Source organism: Chrysoperla carnea, chromosome 3 (genome assembly GCF_905475395.1).
Source record: "Chrysoperla carnea chromosome 3, inChrCarn1.1, whole genome shotgun sequence".
Lineage (NCBI taxonomy): Eukaryota > Metazoa > Arthropoda > Insecta > Neuroptera > Chrysopidae > Chrysoperla > Chrysoperla carnea.
The window spans coordinates 80,235,464-80,257,593 of NC_058339.1; the positions used below are offsets into that span (position 1 = coordinate 80,235,464).

The 22,130-nt window shown below is 29.1% G+C and overlaps 1 protein-coding gene and 1 non-coding gene across 6 annotated transcripts in view; both read right to left on the reverse strand.

Annotated features, from left to right (window-relative positions):
• LOC123296623 (serine/threonine-protein phosphatase 4 regulatory subunit 1-like) overlaps window positions 1–22,130 on the reverse strand; it is a 241,718-nt gene that overhangs the window by 16,363 nt on the left and 203,225 nt on the right. For all 5 annotated transcript variants that reach the window (XM_044878174.1, XM_044878173.1, XM_044878175.1 and 2 more), the window contains one exon: window positions 17,004–17,122. In XM_044878174.1, coding sequence (XP_044734109.1) covers window positions 17,004–17,122 — 119 coding nt within the window. The remainder of the gene's footprint in view (window positions 1–17,003; window positions 17,123–22,130) is intronic.
• Window positions 2,194–2,338, reverse strand: LOC123297049. Its single transcript, XR_006535233.1, has one exon. It is a non-coding gene; the product is annotated as a small nucleolar RNA SNORA16B/SNORA16A family (small nucleolar RNA).

The window sequence follows — 22,130 nt, forward strand, 5'->3', positions numbered from 1 at the left end:
TTAGACAATAAAAAATGACGCACAAATCTTATGGGAATTCCTACCTGGAATTAATTTATAAAACTACTTGGAATGAAATAATAATGAAAAATACTACTTTATTAGTGAGGAAAATGCTTAATAATTCCAAAACTGTTCAAAATGTTTACAGCTACAACATATGAAAAATTCAGACAATTTAGCTATGAGCCAAGTTTTATAATAAGGTTTGCGAATGGCCCTTTGAAATAAACTGTATTTCGATAATTTTGAAATCATTGCACTTTTGAATAGTTATTCTTAATGTTTAATCGAATAATGTAAAAATTTCGTTTTGGAATTAGATTTTCGCAGAATTCATTGAATTTACAGTAAAACATTTCGTTTCGAACTTAAGTTGTTTGTTCTTTGATAAAGAATAAACATTTCTTGATTTCAATATCTTTCTTCGATTTTATTATTATTAAGCCAGAAATTCAAACTTTGCGTTTGAACACACAAAGAAAAGGAATTGTTTTGTTATGAATGTTTAGTTTGTATAGGGACTGCGAAAGGACGATATATCGATCCTTTTGATTTGAAGAGTTTTCAGAAAAAATACCATAGGAATAACTAGCTTTAGACGGTCAACCGCTCATAGCGATATTGTTGCGATAGCACTTCTGCTCAGTACGAGACAAACCACAGATTCGAAGCTTCTCTATAACTCGAAATTCTGCCTACAGGATTAAAGCCGTCTGAAGAGATTATCATCCTACATAGTTAAAAGTTTTTTCTTTGAGATTCAAGTTATTGAGAAGATTTTAAGATTTTTGCTTTTGATTTTCGAGTAGATAACTGAAAAATTTCTAGAAAATTAATATACCACTATCAAGTTCACAACGATACGACACAAGCAGATGACAGTTCTAAAAAGGACGCGGCGCGGCGCGGATACATCATGGTATGGTAGTAGTGCTCTCAATGTAGTCGACCTGATCGATGACTATGTTTTATAAAATGTGTATACGCGAGAATGAGATAAAACATATGTGTGCTTTGTTTAATAACAGGCGACATCTGATAGAGTACCGTACAACAACTGATGAGAGTAGAGAGTAGCTCTCGTTTATACTTTGTGTGTTCATATAGTCATAATAGTAAAGGTTTGTATAGTAATACGAGACCCATTGAGTAGTCCGTAGTCGACATATAGTATTATTGTATAGTACGAGTATAGTTTTGAGACATACTACAATATTATGTATGTATGAATGTGTAAGAAACTATGCTACGCTTACAATTGTTGTCATGTAATTAACGCGTTTGAACTACTTTTCAAGATTCATTTATATGATCAGAATTTATGTTACACTTTTGAATTTAAACAAGTCGTGATTCGTGGTTGGTGGGTTAACACTCTCCAATATTTGCATCCTTACAAATATTATAAATTTAAAAGTCATCCTGGCTGTCTGTGACTTTTTCACGCCTAAACAGCTGAACCAATTTTGATCAATTTCGGTTTAGAGATGAATGGGAATTTGGGAAAAGGACATAGGATACTTTTTATTGCGAAAATAAAACTTTAAGGTGAAAGAGGGTGAAATAGGTTAAAATAGGAAAACCTCCTAAAAATTACACTTTTTACTTCTATTTATGCTAGAATGATGGGTTTTTTTTTCTATTCGAAGTTAAATTAACAGAAAATTTTGAAGATATACGTCGAAACTTCCCAAATATGAGAAAAACATTCCCAAAACTATCTTTTTTTTCTATATATGCTAGAAAAAGGCGTTTTTTGCTTTCAACGTGAAATTTCATAAAACTTATTGTAAAAAACGAAACCTTTAAAATTTTCAACACAAACCAGGCTTATCCAGGGTACAGTCAACCAAGGATTTTTTTAATACTATTTTGCTCATGATTAATGCTTGGGTCTTAAGAAAATTCAGTTTAATTGGCTATTAGACAAAAAGGGAAAAGTATTGGAGAGGAAAATGGAAGAGAAACATGTCAAATGTAGTAAAATAAGACCTTTTAACAATTTTTTGAAACCTCTCCTTTACATGTCAAGTGTTTAAAGTCTGGGTAATACTGTGAGAGTTATTGGAATTCTTTTGAAGACAATGAAGATAATTCAAGAAGTTTCAATGACGATAGTAATGAAAATGCAATGAAATCAGAGGACTTGATGATTTTTGAAAATTTTATTTGTGATCAGAAAAAAAATATTTTTATGTTCGAACTCAGGGTAATACTGTGAAAGTTATATTAACTAACTAACCAGTGACCTTAAGAGTTAAAATTTTGATATGGGCCTCATTTTGACTCAAATTTGTTATTAAATAAACAAGATTAAGCTTCGATAGGGCCAAAATTTATGAAAACTTTTATTAGATAAAGCAGCAGACGCACAAGGAATATTTTCACATGAACTAAATTTTTAAACACTTATATAAAGTTGCATCTATTGAGTATAAAAATTAAAAATGCAATTTTATGACTAACTCTTTGTAATATTAATAACAAAACATTATTCAATAATTTAGTTTGACATATTTTCGATATGTCGATACCATAAAATTCGATAGTAATTATTACAGTGTATATCCACACTTTTCAAGTATGAAAATTATATTATTTTATAATAAAATTCATTAACGATTTTTAAATTGTTCATAATTATTACTTAAAAATTTCGATGTCATAGAACTTATTGACACTAAATTAGATAGGAAAAACATTATAACACCCTGATACGAATGTGTTTTAATTATCATGGTTTGAAAACTGTCCAAAAAGTTCATTCACACCCAAATATTCATTCAAACATTTTATTTGGCAAGAGGGACACGCCAAAATGTTTTATATCATATTTGTCATGCCAAAATATGTCATGAGTCAATTCATATAATGAATATTGGTGACCTTAAATTATGTATAACTAAAGTTTATGCCAAAAATTTCCCTTTTTATAACTTTTTCTCTGGAGGATTTATCATTTATGCAACAATTTCTTCAGTAAGATTTCATCAAATGGCAGATTAACGTTACAATAAAGTAAATTTCTCAATACACTTCTGGGAAAGTGTCCTTTTCATTATACAAAATGAAGAAATTTTGGAAGAAAAAGTGAAGTTTAGTGAATATTGCCCAAGTGCCTGCTAGGGCGAGGGATTCTTCATGATTTAAGCTTTATGGTGATCAAGTACGAAAACTAACGGTAGAGGTACGGTGTGCAAATATAGGTAATAACAATGTGCAATCCTTGGAGTATTGTTAGCCAAATTTCCAATTTTTCCTAAGCATCATTTTTGGCAATAGTCATAGTAATATTCATTTTCAGCCCATGAATAAAAAAAATGTGGTGTTATAAGTATGTGTGTCTGCCTGCCTGATGTCTAATTTTGATTTTTTGTTTCGTTTGAAAGGTAATTTATTCTTAGCTATGTTTCAATCGATGGGATCAGATCGATGGAAAAGGCTCTAAAGAAAAAGGTTTATTTACTAGAGTTCTTAGATTCGTTTCAAGTGCGAGTTTAGGGCTCCGTATCCAAAAAATTTCTCGGGGTTTTTTAAATTCACTTGTTTCTAAAATTTGTTCACCCCGTGTCTAGAAAAGGACGTTTTCTCGGCTATAAGTATATTGTTATAAGCTGCGCCTATTGCTATAATCTATCTACCATTTCTTCTGCTGTTATAATTTGGATTACTTTGCACATCTTAACGGAAATCAAAAGTGAAAGGAAATCAAAAGGTGAAATTTTTCCTAAAATTATTATTTGTTTTGTTCTTTGAAATTTAGGGAGTAGGAAAGTGGAATAAGTAGCTTTTCTAAGTGGAATTAAACATAATCAAGCATGATTTTTCCAGAATAAAATTATGATAGGTTAAGAGTGTAAAAAGTAGGGTTTGAAAAGCATATTTGGATTTTATTTCTTCCAAACATAATAAGGTAAAAATCTGGAAAAGTAAAATTTTTTAAAGGTTTCTGTTTTCTAATAATTTTTTTAAAGAATCGATCAAACAATAACCTTCTGCGTTCAGATAATGTAACTAAGACTGTCATCTCTGATGTATGGAACCCGCTATCGAATTTAAATCACAGCGCTTCGATATAAAACGACAATCTTCAGTGTAAACTTAACGTATTACATCTCCCGTTATTTACGATAAAAAATCAACGATGAATTTAACTAAAAGTTTTACAAAAATACAACCGTTAAAGAATTGAAAGAAACGACATAACATCTTTTTAAACTATATTGCACACACAAAAAATAGTAAAATAGTACATCATAATATTCTAGTGAAAATAATCGAGTAAGACGAGAAACATCATCACCAAGACCAAGAAGACCAAGTGCTGTTTTGCTTATAGTGCTAGGTGAGTGAGTGAATAAGGTGATGGCAGATTTTGTCCCGTACCTACACATGTACGCGTTTCTCGTTATGAGTGGGAATGGTGGATCAATACCCTGCCTGTGAGGCACCGCCATTCTGAGCGCATCAACCCCATACATATATTCACATACATATTCTCTGTGTGCTCTCTTGTTCGTATGATATCGGTGTATCGTGTATATCGTATGTAGTACTTTTATTGTATTCGTTTACTATGTGTGATCACTTTCACAAAAACCCAAGAATAAAAAATCGTTTTATTAACAAATTATAATCGACCCTGTTCGAATTAAGTGTTTCCAATTTATTTAAAATTTTTAATGTCGATTGTTAACATGGATTGTTAACTAGATAAACAAGGGAAAATGAAAATTTCGAAATAAAAAAAAAAATTAAGGCAATATTCTGGTCTAGAAATTTGAAGAAATCGATTTTTTAAAGGTTGAACTCTGAAGAATATGGCCTTTAATAGATTTTTCAAAATTCGAATTATTTTCGGAAATACAGGGGATTTTCTGGTAACGAAATTCGAATTGATCGCTCTGTATCGCGAACTTCTGCTACTTCAAAAGAAAACAAAACTGCTTGGGAAGCAGAAATAACTTTGCAAGATATTGTATATGAAGTAAAATAAGGCCCAATGTATGGATCCGGTATCGCCGATTAATAATCCAAAGAGAGTAATATTATTATCCAAATTTCTCTGCCGGAATTATCTCTTAAACTTAAAACGCGATTTCATTAAACTACTTTTCTCAAGGTGGCTGGCATGATACCAAAAGTTCTTCTCGACCGCTTACAAGAAATATTTTATTTTAGGAATGACCATTTGTGAGATAAAGGTCTGGAGGTTCGAATCCAGATATCGAATAATTCGCATTACCTTAATCAACGGGTACCAGATTGATTTTTCTTTTTGCAATACATTAACAGATTTATTCGTTGTTATCGATGTTAACGCTACGTGTTCGAAAATTTCAAACTATTATTTTTTCTCAAAACTGCAAATAACTTACATAGTGGCCAGAATTTTAACATAAATGGAAATCTCTGAAAATTCCTTGACATATGGTTCCTGTGGTTTGGATTTGTTTTAATTTTCCATAGAGCAAAAGGATCGATAAATTTTGCATAGGTAGTGATAGTTAAGGAGTCCAAAAATGACAGACTAATTTTTATCCCAAGAAAATGCACGCTTCCTATGGGATAGCATACAGGAAACTTTTTAGAAGGGTTTTGCAATAGTTGGTGAAATCGATTTTTAGTGCATTTTTCTCAAGAAGGCTTGAATAATTTACACAGTAACGACAAAAACTCTCAAAATCTCTTTTAATCGCGGCTAACACAGCGGGCCGTAGTTAGTTATGTTATTTTTAGGCTCAAAATGGTACTACGGTAGTATGAGCACTAGTTTTGAAAAGTTCCCGTCCGGGTAATCGAATTCTCTGATAATTCTATATCATGAAGCATCAAAATATATTATGACCCGTTGATATAATTTTTCAACAGTCATGACGGAAATTTTACTTATATAGACAATAAAACTTTCATGACACATATTTAAATTCATAGAAAATTTAGAAAAATAAAATATGCCCTTGTCCACTTTAGTTTATACTTTTCGAGAAAATACATTAAAACATAGGTGAGTCATTTAAAATTTATAGAAACCATATTCAAATTAGAAATAAAATTAATAAAGGGTTTGTTTTGTTATTCAGAGAAACACCTACATTTAAAGTATACACACATCAAAGGGCAACACTGGTAGTTTAAGTTACCTTTCAGGTAAATTGAAATTCGCAGTAATTTTAAAAATAAATGAATCACAAGAACTAAAATAAAATACGACTTCTTAAAATAAACCAAACTAAAATCAATGAAACACATTCATAATAAAAAAAATATGATTCATTGCTTCTTATGTTATTCCATTCATAAAACGTAGAAATAATTGACAAAATTAAAAGGAAAGAACTGAACAAAGTGAACTTGAAACAGGAAATGATATTATTTATTTATAAATATATATTTGATTAGTCACAAATAATGCACACATACATACATAGAACCTCCAGGAAATGTGACATTTTAAAGAATTTTTAAATATCCTTATGAGGGTACTCTAACACTATTCATAATCAACTTATAGTAGAATTCGCGCTTATAATGACGTTGATTATAAATCATATTCATTTCTTATGACATAATGTAATATTGTTTTGGCTATCCCAGTACTAATTAGTAATCAATAAAATCTTTTAATCAGCTTAAGGTTGATTGGACATTCAAGACAAAGATAAAAATCTAAATTTTTGATATGTTATATTAACTGCTAACTCTTTTTGGGAAAATTTGACGAAGGGTTTTTATGAATTTAATGTTCTTAATAGCCAACGTTTAATGAATGCATGCATTTTCGATAATATCCCTTTACCTTCTATATATTAAAAAGTTCTACTTTTATATATCAAATTTCGTACGTTACGTCTGAAATTGTTTCAAAAGAAGTATTATTAGCCCAAGAATATTCCACAAAAACCCAGAAATAAAGATACATTGAGATATCAAGAATCGAATAAGATACCTTGAGAAGTCAAGAATATTTTTTTGATTCATTCATTCAATAGGGGGTTGTTTATAGATCTTAAATCTGATTTTTCGTATTTGCGAAATTAACTTTCACCGCTATCTTGGAAAATGACTTTTTGCGTTTTGATTGACCCATATTTTGCGTTCTATTCATTAAAATTGGATGATTTTGGTGTCGTCAGATTTTTCTGCGTTTTATCTTCAAATTGATCTAGGTCTTTATTCGAAAGGGTTAATTTTGTAAATAGACAAAATCAGATTAAAGGTGTCCAAATCACATCCCCACCCCTTGAATGAACGAATAAAAAAATCTAGTGTCACAAATTTTTGAGTGAATCCGTAATTTCACTGGATTAACAAATATCGCATAAATACGTTAATGATGCGTTATCACACGTATATCGTACGTAAAATTATTATTTAGAATTTGTCATGGCTTAGAAAAATACAAAATTAAAAAAGTTACTATAATAACGGAATTCACTATCACGCTAGGGCGGTGGTAATGAACTATTTTCCCCACACATACTGAGTGAGAAAAGTACTTTTTTCTCGCGGCCGTAGATAATAGTATTTTTTAGTTTGTTTGATCAGGCACCCAATAGGAAAATTTTAATATGATATTAAAAATCATAAGGCTACCAAAATAGTATACCTTGTGATATTCAGATGCCTTTTTAGTGTTTTATGTTAGACGGATGTTTGTGGAGGCCTAATTTTATAGGAACAATTAATAATTTGAATATTCATCTCAGGTATTTAAATGAGGTAACTTTATTCAATAAATTTTATAATTGATTACAATTTAAATTGTTTGAAGTAATTATGATATTCTCTTGTATAAAACAGTATGAGCAGGCAAGTAGGACAAATTTTTTGTGAACAATTATGAATAAATTTCAAAATTGAAATTTTTACCATGCCTTTATAAGTCCTTTTACGAACCCGTTTAAAATTTAAGCACTTTCAGTTTTAATTGGCGAAAATGCCGATCAGATGTAACAAAAAAAAAAAGTTTTAAGTAAAAATGATTGAAAATTTAGACTAGAAACGTATTTTGGAGGAATTCTAATCATTTTTTGAGAATGGTGAGAATCATTAGTCTCGACCCTTATTACGGGCTACCATTCAGTTATGTAATTAATACGTACAATCCAATCAGTCTTATGGCGTGAATTTAACATGTCCATCTTGCCAGACCGTTCCTTAACTGTGTTTCAGTTTGATTATAACATTATATTTTAATTAGACAATTTATCATATGAATCACGTCAAACAGGTAGTTACACAAAATATCATTTGTATTTTCAAATTTAGACAAGAATTTTGTTTTGATTATTAAATAAACAATAATTATTGTCATTCATTTTATTGGTTACTTCCGTGACACTCTTATTTCAAAATTAGATATTGAAACCATTATTAAGGGCCATAAAACTGTTTAATTGTAAACTTTTTATGGATACTAAAAGTTTTTGCTTCCCGATTTTTGAATATGATGCCGTTTTTTGGAGTTAACTGTAAATTTTAAATACAGAAGAGACTTTCAGGTACAATTGGTGGAAGTGGTTATAGGTACATTAAAGTGTGACCCATGGTAAACTATAATTTTATCAATAGTTGTTTTTATACTCTAGCTGCGCCCTGCGTTGTTATCCGTGATTAAAAAAGATTTTGAGTTTTTATCGTTACTGTGTAAATTAATCAAGCCTTCTTGAGAAAAATGCGTTAAGAATTTATTTCACGAACTTCAACATAATCCTTTAAAAAAACTCGTTTCCTGTATGCTATCCCATAGAAACCGTGCATTTTTCTGGGATAAAATTAGCCTATGTCATTTTCTGACCCATAAATTATCAATCACAACTTATGAAAATCATGTTGATCCTTTGCTCAATGAAAAATTTAAAAGTTGTCCTACGGGAATCAAACATTACCAGGATAAAGAGTAGTCTAGGTGCTAATTCCAGACTATAATCTATCTCTGAAGTTGATAAGGGTTTGTTCAGTTTGTAATGTTTTCGATTTCAAAACAAAAGAATCTTCCAAACTGTTAAAAAAAACTCGGATTGTATTATTCGTTTGTTGTTGTTGTTGTTTAGAAGTATTAAGGAATTTTTATGAGACAAACAACAAGACTATTGAACTTTTGAGTGTATATTAATGTATGTATTATATATGTGAGTTAGACAGGAATTAAAGTTTAGTTATTTATTTTTAGCGTTTGTTGAATTGTTTTCTACGTTGCGTTGTAATGAATTTATTAATAGATATAATACTCATCTAAATACCATCAATTAATAGGTCTATATTCATTTGTCTCTAATTTTGCCATATCTCCCCAAATACTAAATTATGTTCACTTAGAGAATCATTTGTTTACTTCATTCATTTTATTAATTTTATATAAAATAACTTAAAAATAACAAAATTTTATAAAATTTATTATCTGTTTTCTAAAAGCCTATAAAGACGTTCAATAGTAAAATGGTTTTTCTTATAAATTCAATAAAATTGTATATATAGGATTTAATAAAAGTATTCTGGATTTAATAAAAATAAAGAAAAAATTTGCATTGCTGTAGATTGAGATTTTAATTTAACAATCAAATAGTTCATAATTAACATGCTAGAGATACTAGAGTATTAAAAAAAAAAAAAACAGATACTTTTCTATATATCTCGAAAACGGTTCTTATTATTTTTTCAAAAAACAACGCATTGAAACGTTATGATGAAGTTTTTGATACCAAGAAAGCAATTTTTTCCTTTCTTGTTAAAATGTTAGATACAACAAGTGAAAACAAACAATTGACTGAGTTAATTGTTGATATACTATGTATTGACAGTGTTGACTACTCTGTCATATTACGCATACATATGAGCTCTCACGGGTAAATAGTAATGTTTACGAAAAAATGTTTCAAACAAAAGTGGTATATTTTTTTATAAGAAACATTTTTTACATTTAAGTTTTTGTTCTACCTCTAACGGTTTACAATTGACCTATGTTGCTCATTTACGAACTCGACCTCACTTTTTACGCCCTCAGCAAATTTCAGCTTGATATCTCTTTTCGTTTTTAAGTAATCGTGATGACAGGCGGACAGACGACAGACAAACAACCGGAAATGGACTAATTAGGTAATTTTATGAACACCTAGACTAAAGTTTTGCTCATAGTATCAATATTTTTAAGCGTTACAAACTTGGGACTAAATTTAGTATACCTTGGTATATTCCATATACATGGTATAAAAATCATAAATTATAATTCGTAAAAAAAGTTAACAATTCACAAATGTGTTTAAATATTGGGGAATTAAATATTTGAAATATACTTTTTTCAAATTGTGTTAGCTTACTTCTGAGAATCGAATTAAATATTCATTGAAATCGAATGCATTCTCTTCAAAACATCTATTTATGCATTTCAATAATTTATTTAGATAAATCGTACTACAATTTGGGGTTTAACGTCTATAGTAACATCAAAAAATACAAACTATAATGTTTTCCAGTAAAAAATTTTATGTATATAAAATCGCAATCGATTTTTGTTTTGATCAATAAGTAATTAACTTTTGAGGGAAGTACCATGAAAATGGAAGTATTATGTGGAAAACTCTCGTTAACGTTGTTCCACCTGTGTATTTTATGGAAATTGATTTAACCATCACAGTGTATGATTGAAAAAACAAACATCCGGATATTTTCCCTTCTGTAATATATTAATCAGAACTGAAAAAGGATTTAAATGGTTTTAAGGCAAGAGGAGGAAGATTTTATACACAATACTACAAAGTATCTCAAAATCATGCTAAATAAAAGAACAAATTTTCTCCCTTTCGGACGGAAAGTGTTAACTTTCACCCCACTATGCTAAATGAAGTTACTGCTTCCCACCTCTGTCGAGCAGAAAATTCACACCACGGTAGCAATTAAAAAAAAATCCCAAAAGATCTCATGTTGTTACCCTTGGCTTCGCCCCGGGAGACACTGAACATGGGATTTGAGACATTCTTTACGCGGGCAGTCGATACAACCCAACCAAACCTAACATTATAGGAATAGGGAAAGGCATTCAAGTTACACATAATCTCACATGATGTAATTCAAAACAAATTAATTGGGATGCTATTTTTTTGAAATACCCGGTAATAAATAGGTATGTAACATATACACATAAAGGTAATTCAACAATTAAAAATGTAACCGCGTCAAATATATTCTCACTACATTTTAAACGTATAGGAATGGTAGTTTGGTTTCGTGTTTGTTGTAAATTGGTGTATAATAATTATATTTCATCGTTAAAAATCGTTTCCGCTATTCAAATAAAAAATGTATACATAAATTTAAAAAAAAAATCATTAATTTGTATTTTCTCATATTTTTGTGTGTAACGGCTTGCTTGTATCACGTATTCAGACAGAGAGCTTCTATACTCTCAAGAGAATATTCTCACTGTCAATAAAAATTATTTCAAATTTAATATTGAAACTCCCCCACTCGCAATTTTTGGTAAATATTCATAAAATAAAATTGATTTAATTTAGAGATATACTAGATACATTTTTATTCAAAAGTTTGAATTTGATTCAAATATATTTTTATTAAATATATGACTATCTAGACGACCCGTACGAAATTTTCTCATACCTCTAAAGTATGCACTCGGTTATGAATCCCAAAGTAGGCACACAAGTTTTAAAATATAGGCAATTTTTTTACACAAATATGTTAAAAGTACCTAGAAAAAGTTTCAAAAATTTATTTAAATATATTGTTTGTCGATTCGAAAACGACAATTTTTCCAATATGTTCCAATTTTAACTTCACGTTTTTGTTAACAATTTGTGTGTTTTTCAAATGATTATTATTTAAGAATATCGAAGCCATGCTACCGTTTTAAATATAAATTGTTACTAGTTTTAAAATTTTATTATTAAATTTTAGGTCATATTTAATTTACTTTTATCCAAATCTTTGTGATTTTAAAATTGAAACTATTTTTGTGATTAAAATCAGTAACAATTCATGATAATCTAGTTTTTCGACTACCAAATTGTTTTGCCATAAATCGTTCTTCGTATTAAAATTTTCAAAGATTAATTATGCACTTATTCATCAAATAAATGGTTTTTTAAATAAATTTTGAGACATAATTACTTTCTTAACCGATTTTCATCAAAATAAGCTAGGATTATCAAACAAAAAAAGAAAACTCAAATTCAAATAATATTTATACATCATAAGGGTGTGATGTTCCGAAGCGATTCCAGGTAAAATCAAAGTAATTTAGTCAGTAAATCCAACAACGGATTGAATTTTTTATTCCATTTTTAGGCGCCTCAATCGGTTTAGCTAGAACTAAGCCTCGGATAATTGTAAAAAATTCACCAAAAAATTGTTTTTATTGTTTGATTTAAAAGAATCTTGCAGAATTCAGGTGCAAGCCATTTTGACGACTTTTGTCTCTGGTAGCATCTCAAATCCTACATGAATTTCTGTTTCAGATGGCTCGATGCCGGGAAGATTCAATTTTTGATGTTAAAAATTTTTAATAAAATGTTGCGGATATGCTTATTATAAGCAAACGAAAAGTTTAATTAAAATTGCGGTAAAAAATAGAATTTAAAAAATATTAGCCCCAAATCAAACGAAAGTAAAGAATTGAAAAAAAGATCATCTTGAAAATATACACAAATTGAAATATATATAGCAATAATATAATAATTAAAGCAAAAAAATTTAAGACTAAGAATGTTGACTTCCGGCAGACATATAAACACGCGACAAACACGTGGCTAATGGTCGATCTCTATACGACTACGACCGGAAGTGTCTATACATGTAACAACAGCAGCACCCTAGAGACGACATTCAGTTACCAGAAATAGAACTGAGCATTTCCGGCGCATACTTCTACATATAAATATATATATATTATATTATTTACGTTATTTGTTTTAAAATGTTTCATTTTAACTTTAAAAACAATGTCAAATATAGAATTGGAAATTATATTTTGTATTTTTAAATGTGTAATAAGTATGCCATGTAAATAGTTCAGTTTAGTTCAAGCAAATTTTATAATAAAGAAGTAAAAGAAGTTTTTTTCTTGGGAATTTTTCTAAACAGAATTTATTTTTTTGAAATATACTGAAAAAACACACGTTCAAATCACCTTTAAAAAAAACTAAATCGAAATCGGTTCATCCGTTTAAGGACTACGATGTCACAGACAGACACACACGTTAAACACGTATTTCTTTTGGCGCCGAGGGTTAATAATTACCAAGAGCCTATATTTGTATAATACCTACATCAGTTTTACTCAGGACAATAACGCTTTTTTACGGGCGTTGTAGGCTTTGTAAGGGACGGAGAATCTAAGTCATGTAGTCTTCAAGTCTTCATTGGCGGCATTTAAGGGAGGAGTGAAATTATCCGGAAACTAGTCCTCTCTATAAACCTTCCAAATGGAGCCAGATCGCTGATAATCAGTATGTAGGTTAAGATAGTTTTATGAAAATAGTTTTTGAAGCTGCTCAACTTTTCACCCTACACGGTTAGAAATATATGGCGTTTACTACAATGTTGATGTGGTAGAGACAATTACTATAGCATCTATGTTAGCATAAGTAAATTTTCAGTATTGAATAGTGCTATTCATCAGAAGAATTGGGGGTATTGCCAACCTGTATGGACCTAACTATTGCTAATGTAACTATTCCCTCACTACAGTACACAGTTTTGCGTTCACAACGATACTCACTTCGTAATATCAAAAAAAAAAAAAAATTTGAGGCTGTGTATTCTCTTCATTTTTTACCCTAAAACCAAATGCATTTTCCATGTGTATAAAACTTTTCTGGCTTTCAAAACTTCTTTCAATTCAGCAAGAGGGTTGAAAATTTATCTAAGGAATTAGTTAATGTGACTTTTGGCACTTTCGACATTTCGGCCTGGTTCCAACTTCTTATGTAAATATTTCAATTGTCCAAAACGAAGTAAGGTCCCAACTGAATAATTGTATAAAAACATACTTATAATGTATCGACTACAACGACATATCTGCTATAGCGACCAATATTCATTGGAATTTTAAGCAAATATATTGGTTATAACGACTTACGCATTAAAAACAAAACACCACCGTCCTACTATTTGGAACCCTGTAAACTTTATTCTTGCTAACTTTATTTTGGATCTTATAGTCTCAAATATTGATTATAGCGATCAATCGTCGAATTATTCAGCAATAACGACCGACATGTGTACATACAAACATACTTTCACTTTAAAAAAGTGTACATATTGCTTAAATGGACCAAATTTGTTGGTCCCTTCAAAGTCGTTAAAACCGATTTTATTTGCTCACGAATTTTGTCTACGAAATTATCGCTCGTATCGAATATTCTAAGATTTTTTTATGGAGTAAAGTATAGTCTGTACTTAAACTGTTTGGATATAAAAAAAGATTAAAATATATAATAAAATATTTTTGATTTATGAATGATATATTGAATATTTTGAAGTAACCTACGCATGTTATTTACGTTTGATACGCACCTATAAGCTCTACCTAGATAGGTATTAAATAGCAAAGGTAACTACTATACATAACCCACTAAATAGGTAGTAGATAACAGTAGCGAATAAATAGCAACAGATAATATGAAAAATACCTATCAAACTATAGCATACCAATAACACCTACCAGCTACGAGTTACGAGCTATGTCCATGTTTCACACACATATTGGTATTGACTGGATAACAATAAATAATAAAACAATACGATACGATAAATAGATACAAATAGGATGACAGTATACTTTAATTCATTTAAATTCAGCCACTATCTAGTAATTTTTCTGATGTTCAGGTTGGAATATCAGAACAGAAATTATAAATTTAAATCAGTAAATAATAAAATTTAGATAGCATCTAATATAATTCGTAATCTGATTTATATAATCAAAAGCTGTATACCCAGCCGCTTCGATGGAACTAAAAGTTAAGATTGGTAAAATCCACCTTGTTACTTCCTTCACCTCTCTTGTTCTCACTTATCCTCTTGCCACAACCCTCCAAAAAAGGATAGGATTGTTTAACACAGGTAAAATACATGTACAGTTTTCCATCATTTTTTTAAATGTAAAATAGTCATAATTCATTGAGTAGAACCGTTAGCGCCTTGAATTGTATTTTGCCATTTTTACAGAAATTTTTAATTTATGATTCAAAGTGATGCTCCTAGATGGCGTTTTTGAAATGCCAGGCTAAATTAGTTTTTTTATATAAATTATAGCACATGTGCTAGTCTGGTGAATGCCCTCTATTATTGTAGAGTTTTAATCAAATACATTCAGTAGTTTTAGCGTGAATGCGTCAAAAACATAGAAACAACCTTACTTTCACATTGATGATATAACATAATCGTCTTTTGACTATGCCCGTCTCGGTAGACGAAAATTTCCGTGAATTATTATCTTTTTCATTTAGATATTTAACAAAATAATTCGTTAAACTATTTTAACGTAATGTACGAGATTTGATTTATAAAAGTAGAAGTTTTTTCATTTTTAAATGCATAGAAGGTGGAGTAACATTATTGAAAATGATCGTGTCCATTCAACATTTGCTATTCACAATATGTTAAAATTCCAATTTTTAATTACTAATGAAGGATTTAAAGTGTTTCAAAAAATTACAAACAAAAGTGAAATATATATGGACCGTAGATCTTTTTAAACCTAAGCAAATGAAAAATATTCATTGCTACAAGAATATATAAAAATAGAGTTTATTGAACGATTGATCTAATAATTTCTATAACATTGTCCGAAATCCTATATGAGAAGCTCTATATTTTGAAAACGTTATCTCGAAAACTACGATTCTCCTAGAGTTAACGGACTTTGATTTTTTTTTATCCTTTATTTTCCAAAAACAAAGCTAAATTTTGAATTTCTTGACATCTGACAAATAGTCAAAATCATTCAAGTTTGTTTGTGATTTAGACAAAAATCATGATCTCACAACTCAAGAAACATAAAAATTTATTTTATTATCGACTTATTTTTTACGTTTGGAAATAAAATCATATTTGTTAAAAAAGAATGCAATAAATTTTCAATTGTACATTATATTGGAAATGACGAAATGAAATATGAACGATATGAGTACTTTTACCAATTGAGTGTGCTATTACGAGTTATATACACTACAATGACGAATGCTCTTTCCGTACAATGACAAATACCTAATGATCATTCTAGTGAAGAACATCGAGTCAAGAAATGGTATTTTTATTTTTAAAAATGACTCTTGGTTCACTTTTGTATACCCAAAGTGTACAAAATATGGTATCTACCTATATTCTAATAAAATAATAATAGATAAAATTTCCTAATGAGTAAATTTGAAATTACATTATTTACACATTTTATGTTATCCTACAAAAGGTTTGAACGCTAATCAATTAGAAATATAAAATTAATTTATTAATTATTAAAAAGCATTTGATTTTTTTTAATTCACGAATCAATTAATTCGAACAAATTTTATATCGTTTTGCTTCTGGGGAGTTTTTATATTCGAGTAAAATTTGTCTGCGGCAGTAGTTTATCTGCTTTTATGATGTTTATATTGTAGCTTTTGATTCTTAACATTCGAACATAAATATTTTCAGCGGTGTTTTATGAAGCAACCGTGCTCTTACATCCTTAATTAGTCGGGCACAACGTTTTTTTTTTAAATAGTATAATTCTGAAATTAACAATAGTTTTCTTGGTTCGGTTTCCCGCCAATGATTACTACTTCAAATTTCTACGAACTTGTTTTTAATGAACTATTTTTATAATTCTTATAAATTATTTCTTATGAAGAAAAATAATGACCCTTAAAATAGAGAATTTTTATATTAAGAAAACGTAACATGATTAAACACACGCACCATAAAAATTTCATGGTAAATAATTGAATAATTCTTTAATATTAAAAAAAAAAACTATATAATAAAGATTCAACACTTACTATCAGCGTTTAATATTCCTTCAACCAAATTCATGATGGCAGGTAAATCTTTCAAATAGGCGCCACCGTTGGCACTAAAGTCGCGCATCACCTGCAACAATACGCCGCCCACCATCGGTCTGTAAACAAATAAAAAATACAATTAATTTATATAAAAAAATTTTTTTTGGTTAAATTCGATACATTTAATTAACAAAAAAAAGAAGTGTGAAATGTATAAAATTTTTTAATATTTTATGGTTCAGTTTCTGAACAAAATTTATAAATATTTACTCAGGAATAAAAAATTTTTCTTTAAAAAATTTTATCATAAATTGCAAAAAATTTTTAGCATTTTTACAATTTATTTTAAATTCCCGAAAAAGGGTGTATGTTAATCACTCTATCAATTCTAAAAACCATTTTTCTCGTTTGTATATTACATTTTGATAGCTCCATTTTCTAAGTGTTCACTTTTTTATGTCTCTATAGAAAAAGCGCTTCGAATTCGTTTCATGAAACACTTTACGAATTAGCAACAAAATTCAGATGATATGAAAAACTGTATTATTGCACAAATGTGTCATAATACTAAGCGTTTGATATGGTCAAATTAACCAGACTTTTGTAAGGTCCCGGCTGAATCCTTATAACCACATATCGGCTATAGCGACCAATATTCATTGAAATTATAAAGAAATATATCGGCTATAGCGACTAACGTATTTAAAAACTTCATCGTAATACTATTGTGGACCCTATTAACTTACCCATACTTATAACAGTTACCCATCTGCATTCTCTGGGCAATTTCAACTTCAGATTGGAAACAAAGGCTACCGCGTTAAAGCCTTTACTTTTTCCTACTTTAGTTCATAATTTCAAGGGTTTTAATTTGTTGATGGAATTCTTAATTTTTTTTTAAAATAAAATACGGCTTATGTTACTGGCTGATATAATGTAGCTTTATATTTGGTACAAAATTTTAAAATCGTCCCAGTATTTGAGTTTATCCATTACAAACAAAATTAAAATCACATCTTTCCTCTTTATATACATTAATTAGTATAGATATATCGATTAAAGAGATAAATCGTCATGGAATTAATCAGAAATAACGAACGTCAGTGTACATACACAAACTTTTACTTTAATTTAAACATGTACACATCGCTTATAACGACGTTTGTTTGGTTTCTTCAATATCGTTATAATCAATTTTGAATCTAATTGCAATTTGTATCATAATAGATGGATTTTAAAATTACCGCATTTATATAAATTTGTATGACTTGTTCATTAACACGTTCGAATAGTTTCCGGCTAGTATCCGAATTAGTCCTTCATCCTTCATAAATTTTAGGGTTACATTCACTAATGATTTAAAAACTGAAATTCCATTAAAAAAAAAGTGGACATTAAACTTACAGAATGTTTCAAAATTATATTTATCACTTAAGCAGGTTTTCAAATATACTTTAATTGTAGATCGAAGATGTGACATTATATGTTTGTCAAAACACTTCAATATAGAATTTACATGTTAAAAACGTTAACATCAACAGTTAAATCTAAAAATTTAACACTGGTAAGGCTATTAAAGAAAATTACCTGCTTATAAAGCTTATAAGAATTCATATACACGATTTAAAGATGATCCTAAGAAAACGTGATTTTCTCGAAACGTTCTTAATATTATTTCCATTTTTATGTAGTTTCGGGCGAAATAAAACAAAGCTTTACATATAGATTGTGAACCTTTTACTAAAATTCGATTCAATTTCAAGGATTGACAACTTATATGCCATTTTTCAATCGCGTTTTTTGTATTGATATTAATGGGGAACATATAATAAATGAAAACAAGTAAAAACAAACAATTGACTGAGTTAATTGTTGAAATACCATGCATAAATAGTGTTGATTACTCTATCACATTGCACATACATATACAATTTATATAATACCATACTATACAATTTACGCCTAATTTGCGCCCTCACGGGTAAACAATGATGTTTACAAAAAAATGTTTCAAACAAAAGTTGTTTATATTTTGATAAGAAACATTTTTTACATTTAAACTTTTGTTCTATCTCTAACGGTTTATAAGAAGGGGCCTACGGACCCATAGGTCAAGACCCAATTGACCAATGTTGCTCATTTACGAACTCGACCTCACTTTTTACGTCCTGAGTACACTGTTCAGCTTGATATCTTTTTTCGCTTTTGAGTTATCGTGTCCACAGACGGGCGGGCGGACGGGCATCCGGAAATGGACTAATTAGATGATTCTATGAACACCTACACCAAAATTTTTTTCGTAGCATCAATATTTTTAAGCGTTACAAACTTGGGACTAAACTTAATATACTATGTATATTTCATATATACATGGTATAATTATTGGAGTAGGCTAGTATTAACCAACCCATTTTTCGAATTAAATACTTCGGCACATAAATAATTAACATGATTTTTTAAACATCCTGTATATTAATCTTAATTGATTTTTAATAACATTTAACGCATTCTATATTAAAAACAGTCCAACAACTAACTCTCTGTTATAAAGATTTAAGCCCAAAAGGTATTTCTGTTCTTTCTTTCAAAAAAATAAATATTTTAAAAATGATTTCAATAAAAGTATACTGAGAACTAAAAAAGAGAATTAGTTGAGGGCAGATTTTTGTTTCCTTTTTATAAATTTAATCTCTTTTCTATATAATTAAAAAAGAAATCCTTTTGAAATGTTAACTTAACTACCTGCGAAGAGCATACCGCTAACAGCATATTAAGCCAATAGCAACAACAAATCATTTTTACAAAGAAATTACCTTTCTCACATAACATGAACAAATCATTACTTCTCAATTACAAGAATTCTTCTTCTATACAATGTGCGTCATTTGTTTAAGATTATGGCGCGAAAATATATATTTTTTTCTTTACAATATATTTCGTTGGGTTTTAAATATTGTAAAAATCTAATTTAATTATCTGTATTAGCATGTATTTCAAATATTGCCGCCTTTTTTTCTTAGGTTCATCAACAATGATAACTAGAAAGTTTTGAAGCTCTTTCATTTTATATGCAAAATTTTTGTTCTAAAACAGCTTTTTTACGACATCTTGAATTAATAATAATAAAACATAATAAGGATACCGCAAGTGGGTCCTAGGTATGTAGACCAAGCAGTCTTGTGTACCCTCCTTGAGAACAACCTATCACCCGAAGACGAGAGGTCTTCGGATATATATTAACTTCAGATGAAGATATAGGGTCAGACTGATATCATTCGACTGGCATATTTAGACTACAGAATGTTCCAATACATACAATTACTACATTCTTTAATTTTTTTCTTGGATATACAAAAATTTCAAGAATGCATTTAAATTTACATCGCAATGCCCACGTGTATCAACTTTATTTACGCTCTTTTTAACCTCACAAACGAATATAAAACTGAAAACAAACAATTGACTAAGTTAATTGTTGAAATAACATGTATAGATAGTGTTGATTATAGAATCGTTTTTTGACGCCATGTAAGTAAAGAAAGATATCCACTTTTAGATAGCCACACATTCATAATTGATATTCCCATATAATACATACTATAAAATTTGCACCTAATTTGGACTCTCTTGAAACAGTGATGTTTACAAAAAAAATCAAAAGTTGTTTATTTTTTTTATAAGGAACATTTTTTATATTTAAACTTTTTTTTCTACCGGATTACAATATGGATCCTAAGAATGCAAGACCCGCAATTGACCTACGTTGCTCATTTACGAACTCGACCTCAATTTTTACATCCTGGGTACGCTATCAAAATTTCAGCTTGATATATAAATAATATAATTAAATTCGTTTTTTAAGCTATCGTGCTTACGGACAGACAGGCAACCGGAAATGGACTTACTAGGTGACTTTATAAACACCTTTACCAAAATTTTGTTGATGGCATCAATATAAAAGCAATACAAACTTGGGACTAAACTAATTATACCATGATATATTTCATATATACATGGTATAAAAACATGTAAATATAAATAATAGAGATAGATGAATGCATTGATGACATCGTTAACATAGCTCATAAGCTCGTAGAATGTACAATACAATGTATACCTAATTAAAAAGCATCAATTTTTCATCGTATTTTAGTAAATATTTATTTGTTCATTTACTATGTAAACATTAGCATTTAGTTGGATACCTAACTTCATAGTACTCTCTAAGTAAAGTATGTATGTATCTAGAGAATCTAAAAAAATGAAAAATTATACAACAAATTGTTAATAAATGAGCAGCATAAGTTATACCACTCAATATTGTACTGTACAGTATATTTATGTTTACATTCGAGTTTACATTACATTCACAAGTTCAAAAACCTTTTATAACAAAAATAAAAAATATATTTATCGATCTATCAATACCCCGAGTTTAGTCTTTAGAGACAACTTTGACATATCTATAAGGGTAGCCATTCTAATGCTTAGTTAAAGTTCTTACTTTTACTTCTAAAGGCAAGCTTTTATTTAACTCAATACAAAAAATTACCTAAACTGTATTATTTCGTTACTGCTGTTATCAATTTTAACAGAAAATTATTAGCCGAATTGTGCTAATATGTTGTAAAATTAACCATTTAAGAACGTTCTCAAAAAAATGAGTGTATGACTTTTGGGGGGTGAATTCTGTTAGAACTTGGGAAATTTAGACAAAAAGGAAGAGTAAAATTTTTTCGATATATAACATAGTTTTTGAAAAATTGATGTCTAAAGGTTTAGAGAAGATCGCTTGTAGAATAAATCAACACACAAATGTAATTTATTTCATCACTTTAAATTTATTTTATAAAAAACGAGTGTATAATTTTCTTTTTAAGAAAATATTTGACATTTTTTTTTTTGGACTAATGAATATTAGTTTTAATTGTTACATAATAAAACATACATTTAAAAACACTCCAATATAAGAATCATAAGTTAAAAGCGCAAACTCTAACAGCTTACTTACAATGAATTCAACACCGCAAAAAGTATTAAAAAGAAAACTAAAAAAACGTGAGTTTTGGGAACCTCCTTAATTTAAAATTCGATTTTCAAATACTCGACTTATTGTTTTCAAGT